At 45.3% G+C, this 19,793-nt stretch overlaps 1 protein-coding gene across 4 annotated transcripts in view; it reads left to right on the top strand.

The window, feature by feature from the left end:
- Positions 1-290: 290 nt before the first annotated feature.
- Positions 291-19,793, top strand: part of zfpm2a (zinc finger protein, FOG family member 2a) — a 119,051-nt gene continuing 99,548 nt past the window's right edge. For 2 of the 4 annotated variants that reach the window (XM_023811305.2, XM_023811288.2), the window contains exon 1: positions 291-610. Coding sequence is in view for 2 of the 4 variants with exons in the window: in XM_023811288.2 (XP_023667056.1) it covers positions 571-610 (40 nt within the window). In the remaining 2 variants the exon portion in view is untranslated. Of the gene's footprint in view, positions 611-10,951; positions 10,977-19,793 lie in introns of those variants that run through there. The other 2 variants (XM_023811283.2, XM_023811295.2) reach the window with 2 other exon arrangements.

Genomic DNA, 19,793 nt, shown 5'->3' with positions numbered 1-19,793 from the left:
AGAATAAACCTGTTACAATCACTTGAAATTCAACAGTTTGGCATGATCCTATATTCTTATGCTTAAGAGGCATACCCAGAGGCAGGCTGAACTACAATAAATTGTAGGGTAAACCGATGTCCACTTGTGGCCACTATTATCATTGACCATCTAACTGGGGACATAATGAATAGGCACAACATGCTAACACTTCAGCTACACATGGTCATTCAAGTTCAGTTGCTCTGAGTACGGCACCCGGGGAGGTACAAACCTTATCTTCAAACAAAAGCGCGAAACGCTTTCACCTCTTCAGTCAGTCCGTGCGGATCGCAGCTCAGTGCAGCTCCATCTCGGAGAGCACCAGAGAGAAAGAAAGAGTAACGGGGGGGGGCGAGCCAGAAAAGGAAGGAAAGCGGAAAAGAGAAGGGGCGAAAACAGCGAGAAACACACTGAACAAGACTGACCGCATTTCGCCCCTTCCGTTTGCCTTTCAGCACAAATCCCAGGCATTGATCGGCGCTTGGATGAACCAAAACCTATCTATCTGTCAGTCTTACACCTGGATCCACTGACCGGCGCGGAGCAGGCATGTCCCGAAGAAAGCAGAGCAACCCAAGACAAATCAAACGTAAGTTTCCCAGTTTTCATTTGCTGTCAATATCAAATTCCATTTGTTGAAAAAGTTTTATAAGGGTAAGGAAGGGGATTTGAACACCCAAAAGATGTTTCTCTGACTGGTACCTCAGACCTTAATGAATCAATGGAATTAATTTATTGTTTCGGTCTATTTAATTTGATCAAATTTGCTGCGCAATCGAACTCTTATTAATTAATTACTCCAATAAATATAACTTTAATATCAGATGTATTCTAAGATAATTGATATCTTACTATACGTATAGAATGACTTACTTGAAAAGTTCGACCTGAGAGCTGGGCAGAAAATCATAAATATAGCCTACATCATTTTAATATGTCTGCTAGTCATGTTTACATGCTGAATAAACGTATCGCCTTGATTTTAACGGACCAGTTGATATTTAACAAGTAATATAGCATGTTGTCGTAAAACACACCACAGATATTGTTGTAGTATTCTAAAATACTATATGGTACAGTATGTTTTACAGAAACCAGCAGTGCAGTTAACTGTGATAATGTGAGTGTTTATACAGTAAAACGTTCGGTTGGACTTTGTTTTAGACTATAACGACAAACCTTTACAATAGTAAATTGCATTATTGTTATTATTATTATTATTATTATTATTATTGAAACAAATTTGACAATGATCTATTTTTATAATGTAACATTTGTAACTATCATTGAAATTCAATGGCCAATGTCAAACATTTTGGCCAAAATAAAAAAACATCAAAAATGTAAATATATACCTTAGCATTTAACAGCATCAATTTTAAAACTGTTAATGGTTAATTGCACAGTGTATACGTAAAGGATAGTAAATGGCTACCCAGATTTAGTGATATCCTGCCTCTTCCTGAGAACTACAGTTGTAATTTAGATAAATATTAACAAAATCATATATTTGTAATTATTTCTATGAGTCATGAGCATTGCTATGCTACTGAATAGTTTGCCTAACAAGGCCTAACAAGGCAGATGCTGATTTTAGTAACTGTTTTAGGAGAAGTGTGTTTCACCACAACAATGTTAAGCACTGGTAATTAGGATAGAAATAAAGCCAGTTATTATATAATAACGATTATCAACCTTTATGTTGTTCAGCAGGGTCGATATTAGTAGCATTTTTCCCCAACATTTCAAAACATGGAGGCTTTGTTGTATTTTCCACTTCTATACCGACTTCTTTCTGGATGTCTGTTGCTGATCTTTTGAAAGATGCTAGTTATTACTGCTCTGCATCGTTTACTGACATACAAATCTGAAATGATTAAGTATAGGATGCACACCTTATGAGAAGTATTCTCTGAAAATTATTTTTAAAAAAGTTTAATACCTTTCGGAGGTTCTTGTTTTTGGTCAATTGCAAGGACTGACAAGGTGGAGCGAGAGGGACACTATTAATTCACATTTAAAGTTATGGTGGTCATTTAGTGTACAAGATTTTACAGTTTAGCTTAATAATCATGGATATGTGTGTGTGTGTGTGTGTGTGTGTGTGTTTGTGTGTATGTATGTATTATGATATATATATGCTTTTCTTTTGGTGTTTTGCACATACTGTACAAACACATTTTTTTCAGGACAATATTCAGAACAAGAAGCAAAAATGAGTGTGTATATTTTTTGAGTGTTTGGTCTCTGACAACATGTGACGAGGAATGAGTTTTACTTGGAAACAGCAGTTTTTAAATTGAACAAATGAATTACAGTTGATGGTGAACAAAGTACTTCTGGTGTTTTTTCATGAGACTTTACACCTTTTGGGAGGACATCATTTTAATTTCAATGAACAAATGCGGTACATTACAGTATGTCATGTGGATATTTTTAAGCTAATTAATTATGCAACATGGCATTCTTTTTACTTCTAATTTAATGGTTTAAATGATCAGATTAAGGTTACTTTAAAAGGTTTTTGTGTTATTATTACGCCACATAATATTTTTTCCCAAGAGGTTTAATTGTCAGTTCCTTTCGAGCAAAGATTCAGTTATAAAAGCCTTTGAAATGAATAAGTCCTGTAATAACTTTTATTTATAACTGTTTGAATATAAGAAGCCATTAGAATGTCCTTTGGGAAAAGAGGCAACCTCCATTTGAAACAGATCTTATCTAAACCTTCGCTCTGCAGCGCGCTATTTATTTAAATGTCTGTGTTCGAGTGAGGAGCTCTGTTTCTCTGAAGAAAGTAAGCAGTAATTACTCTTTGCATTTCTATTAAATCCCTGCTATCTGCGATGCTGTGTCGCGGGGACCATGTCGGCAATGCGCGTCTGTGTCGCTCATCAGTCGCGACGCGTGTTTGAAGAACGGTGGTGGTGGGGAGGGGGGTTTGTTGACCTCTTGGATAGACCAATCAGAGTGCACCGTTATGAGTTTTTGGGGTCACATGGAGGGTGGGGTGCGGGGAGGGGGAGGGGGGTGCGAGTGATAGGATGACACCGGCATTTGCCCGCGGAGACCTACACCGATGCGTGTGTGTATGTCATGTCTGTGGTGCACATTTACACAGTCTGAGAGACAGCCCCAGGTTCCGGGAAGAAAGGGAAGCAGAAAAGGTCAGGAGGAGCGGCATCGTGCGCTGCGTCCCCGGCAAACTCCTCTGAAAAGCGGCAAGACGGAGCAGGCAAAGTCAGACTAGACAGTCGCTGTAAAGGACAAAAAGGTTGTTGGGCACAGTGCCCCCCTCCCCCACACATACATTGCCATGTTATCTAAAATTGTGATTTATGCAGTATTTTAATATTTTGCTTATTCTTTCCCCTTGGGTGCTCTCTGAGCGGCGATAAAAAAAGGCAGTGCTGAAAGAGCACCATTAATTTGCTCCGATGACTGGGGAGATAAGCGCAGATAATGGGAAAGATAAGCAGGAGAAGATACACCATCAGAACCCCGATTATTACCATTAAAATTCCAGCCCTGCAATCTGCAGCCGGCTGATAATTCCTTCTCCGTTTCCACCACTTTGGATGATAAGGCAAAAAATAGTCACTCGCAGCTCCTTGATTAGGTTGCCTGGATATCCCGATAATACGGTGATAAATTATGTATTTTTCCCCTTGTTTTTTTTTCCCTGTGAAACTTTACGTCTGGTTTTTTTTTCTCCCATTTTCTTTTCGTTACATTTCTGGTGCTTCCTGTCCCCCAGTATAAAAGGGAGAAAAAAAACATACACCTTTATTGTAATAAGAGTTTGATAAAAAGCTCCGATAGAGGAGGCAGTGTTACGTATGGGAGCACATATCAACGTTATCAGCCCATCTCCCCGGCCCAGCTGCTAGCTGCTGTTGTTTTAAGCCTTATCACCCCGTGCCAATATACCAATAAATTGCCCGGATTGCGAGTCGTTCCGCAGAGAGGCCGGCTAAATTTATGACAGGAGAGATGAAAATATTGCCGATAGTCTGCGGATCGTGATTTGCGGGGATATGGTGCCGTGTGTCCTCCTGACCATCCTGCCCACACCCGACCCAAACCCTTCAAGTCCTGCTAGCTCGTGGTGCGCAATCCACTGTCCCCTCCAGCCATCCTGCAGAATGTATTGTGATGCCTAATTAAGAGACGCATGGTTGAGTGAAGTGAAACTGAGTCTTTCCGGGTCTCTGTGAGAAAATTGGTGGTGATGGTGTGTCTGTGTGTGTGTGTCGGTGGGGGGGGGGGGGCATTCTGATGTGCGGTATATGAACTTTAACTGCATTTGGGTTCAGGACTTGAATATGGTCTCAATAAGGATATTCTTGAGATACTTTGTATACACATACAAATGCGAAGTTAAATGCACAGTACAGCATGGCATGCAAATGTACAGTAGTACAGGACGTACTGTATCTGTAATGGACACTTAAATACAATGATTATCATATATGAATTTCACCTGTCATGAGACATTGTTGTGTAATAATTACAGTATTGACAATAGTTTCATATTTGGTGATTATGACAGAAGGTTTTATGCCTGGGTAGTTATTTGTTGGCAAAAAATATCCGAAATACAAAATGCCTCTTTTTTCTGAACTGTGTGTGCACTGCAGATGACTGCTTTGTTTTGAAATGCTGGAATCCACCAACAGCAGAAATACAATTAGTGTTTGTGGAATGAAAAGAACAAAAACACTAAAACTTTATGCATAGACTTTCTGTGCAGTTCTTAACAATAATACCAAAGATTATTTACAAACATTAACTTCAAGGATTAGGCTGTCTGGGAAACAGAGAGGATGGGGCGGTCTAAGAAGTTCTGTTTGTTCGTGTTTATAAATTCTGTTCATTCCTTTATTTATGTATCTGTGTTTTATGAAACAGATGACTTGAAGATTTTATTTTTCTGGTGTCCTGAGTGGATGAAAGCAGAATGGGGGCGGGCCTAGCGAATTAGGGGATGCATACCATTTGTGAAGCACAGCTGTCTATCTTTTTTTTACTCGTTCTCATTGGTCTGCAAGTGCTAATGGCACATTGTCCATGTCGTGGATAGTACTTTTTCTTTTCTTCATGTCTTTTCCTCATCTTTATGGTCATGTTTATGTGCACTGTTGTTGTTTTTTTTTTTTTTTTCCTTTTTCTTAATGCTGCAACACGCTGTCATGGTACACAGATGGAGGGCCGAGCCCATATCAGCTGGTATTTATATTCTTGGGCGGTCTTAATCAGAGGAGACGTCCAGTGGATAACTGGCGTAGTACTGGCTGCCAGTGTTTCTGGAAACCAGGGATGTGTAGTGTGACTGGAATTTTGGGATCGGGGGGATTGTGGGGGGTGATATTGCTGTTAGAGCCTTTGTTCCTCCAGACCGGAAGTCTGATTCACCATGTAAGAATATTTTTGGTGACTGTGCATCCGATTCCAGCAAAGTTTTGTGCTTGTGTTTATTTTCGGTGTCTCTGTGGCGCCTTTGGTGATGACTGAAGAATTAATAGCAAATTTCCTTTTTACAGTCTAAAAAAATTGCGTCTCGTGAGGTGGGGGCCTTATTTTGATGGAAAAGACATTTAGTAAAGGGGTTTTTGTCTTGCCTCATCCAGTGATGATCAGGCTGTTTCCTCCTGTGTTCTCCGTAGATCTGCGTTACGCCCAGAATGCTGTTACACGCCAGCCCCCCCCCCCCCACATCTGCTCCTCTCCAGGAACAGCTTGCATCGTGGTCGCCTGGGCCGGAATGGAGCACGCCACTCACCGCTGCTGCGCTGGGGCCTTTGTTTTCGCACGGCGCTCCTGTGCGAGCGTGCTACCCGCTTTGGGCCGCCGCGGCGAATCGTTTGTCCACCCCTCCGAGACATTTGTCCCCTGGGGGGCGCTGTCGCCTTCCATCTCGGGTGCCGTTGCAGGGTGGCTTCCCCCCCCCCCCCGTGGCCCCCTCTGGGAGCCCGTGATGCGAGCCGTCAGCCGGCTGGTGTGCGCGGAGCGCCGTCGGAGGATTCGCCATGCGTTTTCTTTTGCCCGAGGAGTGACGTGTCCCAGCAAACCAGGCTCTGGTGTCGCCCAGCAGGGCCCTTCTACGGTTCACTGTCAAACTTGGGGGAAAAGGAACAGGAGAAGTGGGCGGGGCTTGTAAAGGTGGGGGTCGCTTCCTGACATTTAATCTTATTTATCTTCCTTTTTCTGGAATGACACTGCAGTCATTGCACTGTCTGCCCCAGGCAACCGAATATCGTTCTGTCATTTGTTTATTATGCATAGAATTTGAAAAGGATATTGCCAGTGAACTAGTTGGCGTGTAAGTTATGAAACAGATATTATAGTCTGACAAATATACATACATATAAATATGAGGGGTGTGTAGGACATTATGAATATGAGCGTGGACATTTTTAACAGCTTTCTCTGAATTACAGTTCACAAAAGTTGTGTATTTTATCTGCAGGAAATTTAGTATTTTTTGGCCTGCACTGTTTTTATTCTCTTACCATGCTGATGTTAATATAAATCTCTTTATAAATCTAAGAAATCTAACATACTTAATTTTTTTTGTAGTTGTTTATTTACATTTAATATAGATGAAGCCACCGTCCCCCCAGGTAATAATTGACTTTCAGGCTTTCAGTTAATAGCCTTGTCTCTTGCTTGTTGGGATCAATAATGGTATTAATTAATCGCCGCTATCAGCAATGGGATCTAGTTCCATTTGTTGTTACATCAGCAAAATATCAATATAGAAAGTGGACTCCATGATCGTCATGGCAACTTCATCTCTCAGGTCAAAGAAAGTTCATCTTATCTCGCTGCTGAGAGTGGCAAACTGCTCTGGCATCTAGTTTGGACTCTAAGATCATCGATTTAAGCTTTTTTTTTGTTGTTGTTTTGTGGGGGAAAAAAGGGGCTTGCATTCTAATCACAACAGAGATGTAAGATTTAAATATCGATGTCCAAAGGCCATTATGGGAAACAGGCCTCCGATTCTGGTCTTGTTCAAGTACGTCCTTTTAAGACCCAAACAAAGGTCTGATTATTGGACTGTCACTATGCTGTACATCTGTGTAGCCGGCAGCTTGTGGCTGCTGAGAAAGGCCTTTTCCCTCAGCTATACTGGAGGACGGTGTGAGGATACTTTTATCATTTCAATTGTTTCTTTCTGTTTTAAAGGAGGTTACTCTTGGGGCAGCTGGGTATACAGTCACCGTATTCTTGGTAACAAGGTCTGTTTTTCACACTGTTATTCAAACACATTCCTGGTGTTTTTTTACTGTTTCTTGTTCCAGACATAAAGCAATTTTTGTTCTGTATAAACAGCACATGCCATGCAGTCTGATGGATGACCCTTGACCTGGAGGACTGAGGTCACTGCCGTTGATCTCACCCCACAGGAAGTGGTCCGGGTCTGGGATGACTCTTAGTCTCTTAGCGTTCAGGCGTGAGACGCATCTCCTGAAAGCTGGGTTTACCTTCACTGAAAAGCATCCAGTGGCTAAATGAGCGGAGTCTTACGCAAAGGAGAGCTGTGTGTACCCCAGTGTGTTCCACCTAAGCGTTAATATCGGTCCTCGTTATCTGATGCGGCTTTTTCTGTGGGTGGGAAAGGTAAAAAAAATAACTGATCCTTTTGATAATTAACCCTGTCAACTACAAGTGGTTATGAATGTCTGACTTTATATGCTGTCAGAAAATGATATGTGGGAGTTTGTATAGTTATTTTAGCCTCTTGGATAAAATATTGATTAAAATGGATTGTGACTGTTTTTCTTAACAGGAAGGAATTAGTAGAATATCAGCATTAATCTTGTGGACTGGGTCTTTTTAAGGCTGTGCTTGGTGGGACCTGACTGGGAGGGGGACGAGAGTGGGAGTCTGCAGTTTGGCTTTATTGGGCATTAGGATGACACTTGTCATCCGGCAGAGACACGGGATAGGTGTTTAAACGCGACAGGATTAGCGAGAAGGCCTTTCATTTCGATTTGTACGTCAGCATTTCGGCGGGCCGGCAACCTAAAAACACACAGCACGCTGGAAGCGTTCCGTGGAAAATTTTCTGTGACAGACCCGGCCCGAAAACGAGCAAATAAGATAATAATTTATGCAAAACTAGCGACGGACGTGAACGGCGACCTTGGAGACGCAGTAATGCTTTGAGGAAGCCGCGTTTTGGCGGTCGCATTTCAGAGAGAGAGCCGCAAATGCTGACAGGCCAACTAATTTCTGAGCATCGCACGGCGTGTCTGTGCAAAACTGCCCTGCTGTCGGCCTCCTCATTCATATCGACGGGTGTAAATTCGCTTGTGCGCTTCCTGTCTAATTCCGCCTGCTTATTTTGGGCTCCTGTTTGTGGATGTATGCGTCTTCACCCCAGAAATAAGCTGGATATGGTATTTGACATATTGATTTACTGTGAGCTCCGTCCTCATGGTCCAAATAGCATCTCCAGTCATCCTTGGTGTCTGTCTCCTGCCAGCACCTAAAACTTGTTAAAGGGAATAGCTGAGCCAGATATATTAATGACGGTGCTAATTATAATGAAGGTGCACTGCCTTTGGAGTGTGAACCTGTGTTTCAGATTCTGTCCAGTATATTTGTGCTACTTTGGCATGTATCGTCTCGTCATACCTCACATTAGATTATACTGTTAGGTAGGAGATCTGAAGTATTGTGGTATCTGTCCTGCTTTTTGAGCTTGGTGATATGATTACCATGTCGGATTGGGTGGATCAGTTCAATCGAATGTGAACCTCAATCGATTCGGTTCCGCGCCGCGCGGTTCGTCCTCCCGGTGAAGCGCTGGCAGCTTCCAGCCAGATAATCGGCCATTGTTTCATGCCGGCCGCTCGTCCGCCACGTGCCCCCGGCCTCCGCGCAGATGCACGTTTGACCGTCGTCGAGTTTCTAAAGCTTCTGAAACAGGATGACAACTGGGTCAGGTGATAAGGGGAGCAAAATGGGGGGGGGGAGGGTGGGAGAGAGACCCTGATAAAAACTGATTGATTGATGTCTGGCTTCGCCGCCATCGCAAGCTGTTGACAGTCAGTTTGGGATCAGATGATTCCCCGTCTTAGATTGAAGTGAGGGGATATAGGCAAATCTGAAGGACAGAGAGGTCACTGGCTTCTCCCTGTCTCTCTCCAGCTACCGCCGAGGCCTGGCAGTCCCTCCGCACACTGATTTGATTTCTTTTATATTCGGTACATAATTTAGCTTCCAAAAATAGAGTGTGGGTTAATATACATGCCATCGTGGTGACTTACATTCTGATGCTCACGTTTCGAGTGAGGTCTTTTCGAGGAGGTCTTTTTGGGGGAGGTCGTTTCGGGGGAGGTCTTTTCGGGGGAGGTCATTTCCTAAAGGTGTTTGATGAAGATGCGCCGCTGCTAAGCTTTTTAAAGTGTGATGTTTGGGGTTTTAGAGAGCTGTGTTTATGAATTTAAAAAATGATGCAATCAGAATCAGAAATGGTATTTTGGGAAGCTCGACAGCTGTGATTGGTCGGGCATAAGCAGTGAGGAACCAATGACAGTTTTTGATATTTCCTCCGAGGACAGATTTGTACTTCTGAAGGAGATGTACAGCCTTTTGGGTGTTTCTTGTCCTGGCCGGTTGCATCCTAAGACCAGCTGTAGATATCTGTGTCCTGTTTTCCTCTAGCTTTCCGAGGTTTTTCCACAGCTGACGAGCGTGCTCAGATCTAAGCCTTGAGCTGGCCGAAAGTGCACAGTGAGCTTATGACATTCGGCGTGTGGCGGAGCAGCCGCACGGGTCGCCCCCAGAGCCCCGGCTAACGGACTCCGGTTTCAGCTCAGCTGCCGACTCGCTCTCGCTTTGGTGACATTCGGGAGAATTTTCTCTACAGCCACCTTTCGTACTTTTTTAGTGTTTACTTTCCAAAGGTCCATAAGCATGAACTAGATGGACCACAAAACCCAGAACCCTATTTGAATGTACAGGCCTAGTACATGTGTCTGGGTTTATCCGATAATCTGTGGATTGCCTTTCATGTTTTGGGTTTTTTGCAAATGTTAGGCAGGTGTAGCCTCTCGGTGGCTGGGTGGAGGGGGGGGGGGGGGGGAGTTGTCTCTCCTGAGAACTAATCAGGCTTCAGCTGTTGCCCAGTGACGATATTCGGCACCCAGAAATGTGTCAAATTTCGGTTTCTCTGTAGCACTGTAGTCCAGACTGCAGCTGACTCTCCCAGACCTGAGAAAAGACCTGAGGCCTCCTCAGTATGTCAGTACCCACCCTCTGTAAGCTCCCCTCGCTAATTCTCACTGCAGTAGCTTCTTCAGTAGATGGAGATTTCCCCATAGCGTAGGTGCTGTTTTCTAAAGCCTCTCCACAGATCTGCTGTCTGCTGTAAGGTGTTCATAATCTGTACATTACAATGCGATGCTTACTAAAATAACGTGGAGGTGATTTGTAGCAGCGTGTCAAAGGCTGAATTTGTAAGCAGAACAAAATAGGCTCAAATCCTAGGAGGGAAGTGATATTTATCCCCTAACCTCTATCATTAAGTTAGGTCCAATGTCTGAATTACAGTAAAAGCCTCATATAGCTGCCTAAGCAAAGAAAGAAATGCAAATTCCACTATATAAGCACGTCTACCAAAAATATGGTTAAATAAAAATAGTGGTGATGTCACATAGAGGAAAATAAATCAGAGCTTTTAGTGAGATGTAATTTTGTTTGGAACTTTTATCTTTGTGAATGTCTCCGTGGTCTTATTTAGACAAATTGGCCTTTGCGCAGGTAGGATCTGCATGTGGAGCACGGCGTCCGTTTCCCACGGCGCCTCGCCGCCGCGCTCCGTCTCGAGCTGCGTGGCTTCCCCGCATCACGCCGTCTTGCTCGTCAGCCTTCAAGATCTCTGCAGGTTACTCCGACAACTCTGGAAGCCTTTCACTGCGGAGGGTGATGCAAGCCTGCAACAGGTGTGCGCGAGTGTCCGTGTTCCTGCTAGCGTGTGCGTGTGCTCGTGTGGGTGCGTGTTTTGGTCTACCGCGATACCCACAGGGTCCCCGAACACCCACTCGTGTTTATGCCCCATTTGTGGTGTTTGGGACGGTAGATGTCATTCGCGACTGTAGGATGGCCTCTGGACCGTACCTTCAGCGTTGGAGTGGGAGTTTGGGGGGGGGGGGGATCTGTGTTATCACATCCTAGAGACCCTGTGAAGTCAGGCGGTCTTCACTCCACCCTCCCGAAACTCACCCACCCACGGTTTCAGAGCACGAAGCCTCCCTCGGCCATCTGTGAGATCCGGAAAACCCTTGTGGCCGAGTCAGGGTTCGGATCCCAGTCCGCCTCAGTGGGAAGCGGGACTGCAGGAAGGCGAGGATCAGACCCGTGATGTGGTTCCGTATGCGGCCCGACCTGCTGGCTCCCTCGGGCGGCTTGGAGGAGGTCTCCCGCCTTGGCGTTGGCTCACACGTCTCCCTTTTTCCGCTCCCGGGGCCCAAATCCTCTCCTGCGCCTTGGCTGGGGGGGTGGAGGGGGCTCGGTGGCACTGTTCCGGCAAGCCCCTACCCAGTGCTTTGAAGATAAGATTTTGATACACAGTCCTCTAGGTACGTAAGTTCTGGCCTCACTCCAGCGTCTCCACGTGGTGCTGCCGCCATTTTTCAGCCTTTCCGGCGCGCGCCTGTGTAGAGGAACGGGCCGGAGATGCTAGCCGCCGATAAACAGGCAGACGGCAGGAGCCGTGGTGCCGTGTAGCCCGTCGAAACGCACCTGCTGCTGATCGATTCCCTGCCAGCCGCAGCGTTTTTTTTTGGAATCAAGGCCTTAAGTTCGGGCTTTAAAGTTGCTCCTGGATGCTTCCCCTCAGATCGATTATCTCTGGGACAGATCTCCTCCCGGTTTTCTGTCTTTCCTGACGCTAACGATGTGCTGCTACGCTTCAACGGCCCTGGAAAATGCATCCGTCCTACAGACAGAGAGTAGTCATTACTGTTAGGCGGATGGGGGGGTGGGGGTCGAATTTTTGTTACTTGATTGTTTTGAGCCTTTTTCGGGCAGTGTAATCTCAAGAAACCGGTACAGATTCTTATTTATTTATTTTAGTGCTGACCTTTTTGAGTCCTGCAGTTTTTCATCTCAGTGGAAAAAAAAAATGTCATCGTATTTGGTTTTGAATCAAGACTTCTCGTTCAGCATCCCCATAATCCTACTTTTTTTGGCCACTGAATTCGAATTTGCGGATAATATCATGTCATTGTGGGTATTATGCCGCTTCAGTCCGGCATGGCATTGTGTTTCCGCACACAGTGTGAGTCACTCTGTCTCAGAGCTCATCAGGAATGGAGTGTTGATTGCTTTTTGATATCCCTCCAACATGGCGGCCGTCCCGTATAGACCAGCCAATTAGAAAGCACTTTGCGGCGCGTATTTGGACAGGCCCAGCGCACAGCAGCGAAACCGCGCGTCCAAGTGTTCCCGCCACACTTGCTAAGTCTGTTCAGAGGCCCCCTCGTGTCCCTCCGCGGAGCCGAGAAATTCAAAATGTGGCAGATTTAAAAAAAATCAACACAGAAGCTGCGTTCTTGCCGAACTTTATTTGTGAATGTTTTTTTTTTCCTAAATCAAGAAGAAAAAAAAATACATAGCGCGGAGCTAGCTAAATCACGTGGATCGCTTTGTCCAGCCCCCGCTGTCGGTCTGATATTTGAAAACGATCTGCATCAACCTTGAATGGAGGCCGCCATCCTCAAAGGTCCTCACAATCTACTTTGTTACCCGTGACTGGAGTTTGACTTGTGCTGAAAGACGACACGCGTCAAATCTCAGCAGTAAGTCCTCAATTACAGAAAGGCACAGCGCAAGGGAGGTTAGTGACTTAATTAGGCAGCGCAAATGAGCGAGTAATATCTCGACACACATTAATTGTGTTTATTTACAGTATTGCATTATGGGTGAAGTAACTTTTTGCTGGAATTAATCATTTTCCTGGCCCAATAAACAGAGAAAAAATAAATAGCAGTATTAGTCTAGCGGTTTTTCCATTTGACTTGTGTACAGTATCTGTAGGCATGGAATGATTCCCCCTCCTCGTTTGTGCTTGGGTTGGCATTGCCCCACCCTAGCAGGTATGGTGAAGTAATAGCTTTGGAAGATAATGATAGTTAACAGTAAACCTACCTAAATGTACCTCAGGGGTTGCGAGGAACTTGCAGAAGAAACTGTAAAAATATTTTTTCTAACCTGGAATCTCTTGGTACATCCATGGTCGAGGCTCCTATGGTCCTCCCAGGCTTCCAGGGCTTCAGAGCATCATCTGCCATGTGAGAAGCCTGGAAGGATCCACCCTGCTCCTCTCTCATGTAATCTGATCGTGTATCTTAATTCCCGCTGTGTTATTTCAGGGAACGTGCTTGTTGGACGGACTCTCCCTGCTACTTCTTCACACTCGGTTTATGGAATATCATAGTTTATTGAATATCATTTGAGATAAGGGGCCTAATCCTTCACAGCGATGCTGTATATTGACCAGGTCCTTTTTATCAATAATCACCCACGGGGGGTGTATATGACATAAAAAAAAGGAATAATGGAATAATGATTTGTGTCTTGTGATCAAAATATTTTGGATTAGCCTGTATTCTAAGGCTTAAATTTCTTCTTAAAATGGGTAGAACTACCATCGAACACCACCCTTCAGTACAGTGCAGATGTCAAATAATGCTCTGCATCAATGCTCTGCATTATTGCGGAGGAGATTGCTTGGCTGACAGCGGTACCTTGTCCAGGCTAGATTTCTGCAACGTAGGTCATGAGGCAAACCACCACCTGTGGATATGTTTTCGGTGGCACGTCAGGCTATGCGACTGCCTGTCTGATTGGCTATTGCTCCCGGCCCACTTCGGTCCAATGGGAAGAGGCGATGTCATAGCGAGGAGAATCTGGCACCCGGATGTTGACGTCCTTAATGCTGTGCCGCAATGCCATAGCGGAACGATTCGGTGTGGAATGGGCACCGCTCTGTTCCCCTTATACTGCAAGCCTGTGGGGAAATACCTCCCTGGGCCCTTTGTCAATCTGCATAGATTCATAATGGGTTTTCCTCGACTGCTGCGCAACTGGGCAACCGAGGAGTAGAGAGGGCGGGCTCTTGGGCGGAGATTGACAGGGCAACTGTCCACTGTGAACGCTGTACCTTAAATGAACCCGATGAGGGGAGCCTTAATTTGCCTAAGCGCAATCTCTGCAATCTAATGCGGACTGGGGGTTGGAAGAGTCCTGCAGGGGGCATGCTGCAGTGGGCTCCCCGAAATTACACGTGGGGGTGGGAACAAAGGAAAAAAAAATAAACAGACAAATGAGCAAATGAGGAGAATTGCCAAAAAGTTTTTCTTTTAACGGAAAAGTGACTTAACAGTTGTGTAGCTGATCCTCGTGCGGAACCTTAATCCCTGAAGTCATTGAATTCATGTAGGCGTTGGGAATATCAGTTTACTCATTGGCGATGAATCAATTTTCACACATCTTGCACTGGGAGGGGACACTCCAGTAAGGTCACCGAGATGGCTGGAGTCACACGCAGCTTCTCAAGTGACTCCTGTCCCTCCGCTGGTAAGACTGAGCCCTAACTCCCAAATGGTTAATCTCATTCGGGGCTTTTTATCTCAACTGGCCAGAACCGTGACCCATGAGCGCCGGAATCGGGGGACGCTAACAGGGCTTTGTGTGAAACGGAAGCAACGTGGCCCCGCTGGGTCAAACTTTCCTTATCAGTATCTCGACAGGGGTAGTATCTTCATACTTTTCCTAAAATTAAATTAGTAATAAACACACACGCTCTGCTGTTATCCCATAAGCAGAACATCTATTTCCATTCTGTTGTTCTGTACTGTGAAATTGTGGTGGAAGAAGAAATAAACATCTGTGTTTTAGAGTTTTGGAAAGGACTGCAAGTCTCCCAGAGAAATATGATGTACTTTTAAAGAGATACTTTCATGTTTTTGATCTTCTTCGAAGTATAATTTGAAAGCAATTAGCCCGGGATTTTTGGGCACATTCTGTTTACACCACTGCTTACATGAGTCTTGGATTATAGATTTGTTGAGTGTTTGGTTAAAAATAGCTTTTAAATGTTTTTTTTTGCATTTGACTCTGCCGTCACGGAGCCAAAGCTCCGACCTTTAGAAGCATGGAGGAGGGTGGTGGGGGGGTTCGGTGTCACCGGGGCCTGCACTCGAATCAGAGCCGGGACAAAGAGTACGGCCCAGTCCGTCCCTGGGTGAGTCGACTGACGCAGAGCGCGGCTCCAGATTGAGGCATGAGAGGGAGGCGAATGCCTGGTGTTTCCCTGCCGGCCTGCGATCTCACTCAGAACTAAATACCCCTGTGTGGATCCTCAGCTCCGTCGTTGAGGGAAAAAAAATATTGAATGTGATGCTGAGCTCCTCCGTGTTGTGGGTCCCTGGCGGGAGCGGGAGCAGGAGCGGGAGCGGGAGCGGGAGTGGCAGCGGGAGCGGGAGCGGGAGCGGGTGGCTCCTGGGGAGGACTGCAGATTTGAATGCGCTGTGGTGCGTCAGCTCCACAAACGGGGCTGGGTCTCTGCGTGCTGAGCTGTTTAACCCCTTAGTGGTGGAAAAGGGAGGGAGGGGGGGGTGCTGCAGTTCGACCCGAGGAAGCACCCCCCACCCCCCCCAATCGCTGCTAGTTAACGCTCAGGAAACATTCAACTTCTTTTTCCATCCTGGCTGCTCAACTCTTTCCGAATTTGCTTGCCACGGCATTGCATCAAAAAGCACGCCAGGAAAGATGCATTTAAGCTTGGGTGCTAATTGTGCCCTTATGATCATCTCCTGTGGAAAGAATAAGCTTCCTTCTGTCTGGCAGAAGTCAAAGCGAAGAGGATTCTGGGATTTCTTTACTCCCTTACTCATGTTATCCACTCCAGAAGCAGGTTGACTTCCGACTTTCAATGGAAACTAAAGTGAGATGGAATGAGCAGAGGTTTGCAGGCCAGATAATTAATTAGCCCCATCAGTTACATGAAATCCTTTTAGAGGGTTCCTCTATTTGCAACAAAATGTCCACAATCCTGGAATATGACTGTTTTTCTCTACCTTCATATAGCTTTCTTTATTCATCTGTTTTTTTATGTCAGGCTGTGGTGGACCTTTGGAACAGAAGTACATTTTTTTAGCAGGCAACTCCTGGGATTTGAGCCTCAAAAGCTCCCGAGCACAGACACAGCACCCTAACCCATTCAGCTACGTACCTCTTATTAAGGCAGCGGTTTGGTAGAAGGTTAACAACCTATGAACATTACAAATCTGTGAAGGGAAACAAAATGCCATGTTCAGCAGTGTGTTTTGAAATGAAGCCGTGGCGGGGGGGCAGACTGGGGCTGGCGTGGGGGGCACGAATCCAATGGGAAAGTTTGCGCTCCGCTCAGCACTCCGCAGAGCCGGGGCCAAATTCCCGCGCGATCCGAGGTGTGCAGGTCGTAATGGCGGGATGTTTGCGCAGGGCGTGTCCCCGGAGACGCCTCTGCTGATGCGTGCATTGTTCTAACATCCCGCTGATGGATTTGGGAGTGGGGAGCATTCAGCGAAAGACTCGCTGCATTATCCTCCTGACTTTGATCACTATTCAGGTTCCTGCACTGGGTAATCTTCCCCACTAATCTCATTCAGAGATATAAATAAACAAGCGCGTCGCTAAATGAGATGGGGAGCACATGGGTGAGCATAGGAGAGATTATGGTAATGTGCAGATAACTAGCGCTGTTTAATATATGGCATTTTTAATAAAGGAGCAACTTCTCCTGAAGAATACACTTCCTTCGTAAGCCAGGTGGTTAAACGAGAGCGAGGTTGTCAAGGTTTATATAATGAATTTAATTCAGAAGTTGTCTTGGTCTTGGACAGTCACGAATCTCTAAAACACCGAGCTACCAATTTATTGATCTGTGTTTTAATCCGCACGAATCAGGCACTCACTCAGGATGCCTAAAAGCACATTTAAAGCATCACTTTGCATTTGCTCAAGGTGCATCAATCTGTTTTCAGTTCATGTCTATCCTTAAGAGGTCTCAGTATGATCCGTCAGACTTGTTTACCATGTGCACAGATGCCACAGCCTTCACCATGGGTAACATATTTGGACATGGATGGATGGATGGATGGATGGAAGGATGGATGGATGGATGGAGAGGTGGGTGGATGGACAGATGTTAAAAACTAAGGCTAAGAAGAATAATAAAAACGTGTAATTGCATGCTGGGATCAATTACATTTCACACTGAATAGATGGAAAACTACTGGAAGTTTATTGTCATTGTACCCCATCCCACCCCTTCCCCCACTAACCCCCCAGCCATGGCACATTACAAAGGGAAAAGAAAATCATTCCACATACCGGATCCATAAAAAAACCTCTTTGAAATGGATTGCTGGTTCCGGTCCAGATTGGCGCAGGCCCGGCCCATTGATGGCACAGCCTTTGGGCACGGGGATGCCTGGCCTTGACAGGGAGGTAGTGAGCCATATCAGTGGGCGTTCGCCCGTCCGCTGGGAGCCCCTGAGCCGTGCTGTCGGAATATCAAGCGGGGGCCTTGGCAGCACATGTGGCCAGGCGGTGGTTTTCATTTCAGGGCGATCGGGCCCGATGCTATCGCCTTCCGTCACAAACGCCGACCGTTCGCGACCTGACCTAAATCACTGGGCTTTTGACAACTGCCTCTGTTTTTTTTTTTCTTTCTTTTTTTTTTGTCGAGACGCTGGAAGGAGCATGTGCTTTGTGAACTGTTTTAAAAATTGAGTTCACTCCCTGTCCGCCAAGAAGCTCTATCCCCGATGGGTACAAAGGGATTATACCTGAATTTAGGCATCCCGGTCTGACTTTGGGTCTTGTATCGGACTGGGTACCAGTTTGGGACCTGAAATCTGCATTGGAACATAAAATGATTTATCTCACATTAAGATTTGATTCAGAGTGTCATGCTGCCAAGTCTTATATTTTTGTTGTTTTTTTTGGTCAGCTAAGAGGAAGGAGCGAGTGTCTGTTGTTTCCGTGGTGACGTATCATGGCCTAGCTTGTGTTTAGCCCTTTTGCCTGTCTGTGTTTGATGAGTTTTCCTTGGCTTTACATGCATGCAGTCGCAGCTCTCCAGTACACATCGCGCAGCGCTAGCTGTGGAGCAGTCAGCTTATCGAAGGTGATGGGTTCTGTCTCCGGATTTGATCAAACCAACTCTTCTCTATGCCCCCCTCCCTACCACTTTCTCATCTTGCTTTGTTTAGACAATACCAGAGTCTAGTCCTCCAAGACAGTCGCTTGTTATCTGTGGAATTTGTTTCACCATAAAAGAACAGAGAGCCCCAATAAAGGAAGGTATCTCCATGCTGGCATGACCAAGAGTACATGGTGTTCTGGCTGCGGGGATGGAGTTGGACGTGGCTGGGAATCTCCATGCAAACAAAACAGTGGAGAACTTAAGACAGCAAGAATGTTAGCCACTGTATCGTTAGGTAGCTACTTAGCATAGCTACTAATCTAGCATCATATAACCAATGAATGAAGAGAATGCTGATCCAGGAAACAGTTGAATAGCAACATGAAATGGTTATGTTTATGTAATATTTCGAAAGTTAGCACATTATAAATATATGTGCATTTTTAATGAATAATTTGACTTTGACTGTGGTGCTGTTCTCATATTAGCGATGAAATGCTTTTCGGACCAAGGACGGCAAAAGCCCTGATGCAGCTGTCGTGGTGTTCTGAGTAAAATCAAGTAACATCGACGTATCATTTTTGTTTAAGTATCTACTCCCCTGTGGGGAAAAAAAAAAATCTAAGGAAAATGTTAGCTTTCATTTTTGTGGCAGCTGGGAAACAAGGCACAGTGAATAAAATGTGTTTTGTGGTAGGTGAATGGAAGCTAGAACAATGAAAATACTTGAGATTCAACTTTAAGTTTTAAGTTTAAGTTTTTAGTGGAGTCGAGTTCAGCCTGTCATTTGGGTTATGATTTTTTTTTTTAGCGGGGTGTGTCTTGAGCAGAATTTCGTTTGGGGGTGGACGGAATCTGATTATTTTGGATCCAGTTTTTCCTGGGTCTAGGTTCCTTTTTTCTCCTACATTTACTTTTCCACATGTTTTCTTTAATCATGTCGAACCTGCAGCTAACAAGCCCAGACCTCTAACCGCCGCTCGGTCTTCGAAGCGCGCCGAGCGATCCGTCGCGGAAAGCGCCGGAGCTGGAAGTTTAACTTCGCGGTTCCCCGACTGGGAGTCACCGCGCTTCTGGCGCCATTCTCATCTCATCTCATTAGATGGATTAAAAACTTTATTAGCCCGATAACGAGGCTGAGATTGCTGATAGACGAGATGAAACGTGGTGAGCGAGAGCCGTCACTTGTGGGAATCGGGGCCGAGGCGCCGCGTTTACGATCGAGGCTCTTCCCGAATGAGACTGCGAGCGAGCGGTCAATCCGGCGGGCGGAAAGTCCGCCCAACTCTGCCTGCGAGGCGTCACTGCCGGGACATATCTTTTGTTTTCCCCTATCTTTACTTTCTTATTATTTTAAACGGCCAGATTTCTTCCCCAGCAGCTTTTTTTTTTGATATCCATTTAGATTGAGGCTTCATTAAAAAAACACAGACAATAGAGTGACTTCTAATTAAGAGAAGCGCATCTGGCCTCTGGCAGCCTTCCTCCCCTTGTTGCATCTATTTTGCTGGGGAGAATTCATTTGTTTCTTAATTAAGAAAAACACCAATAGCGTGAAAAATCT

This window comes from Paramormyrops kingsleyae, chromosome 9 (genome assembly GCF_048594095.1).
Source record: "Paramormyrops kingsleyae isolate MSU_618 chromosome 9, PKINGS_0.4, whole genome shotgun sequence".
NCBI classification, from domain to species: domain Eukaryota; kingdom Metazoa; phylum Chordata; class Actinopteri; order Osteoglossiformes; family Mormyridae; genus Paramormyrops; species Paramormyrops kingsleyae.
This window is presented reverse-complemented; position numbering and strand designations above follow the sequence as displayed.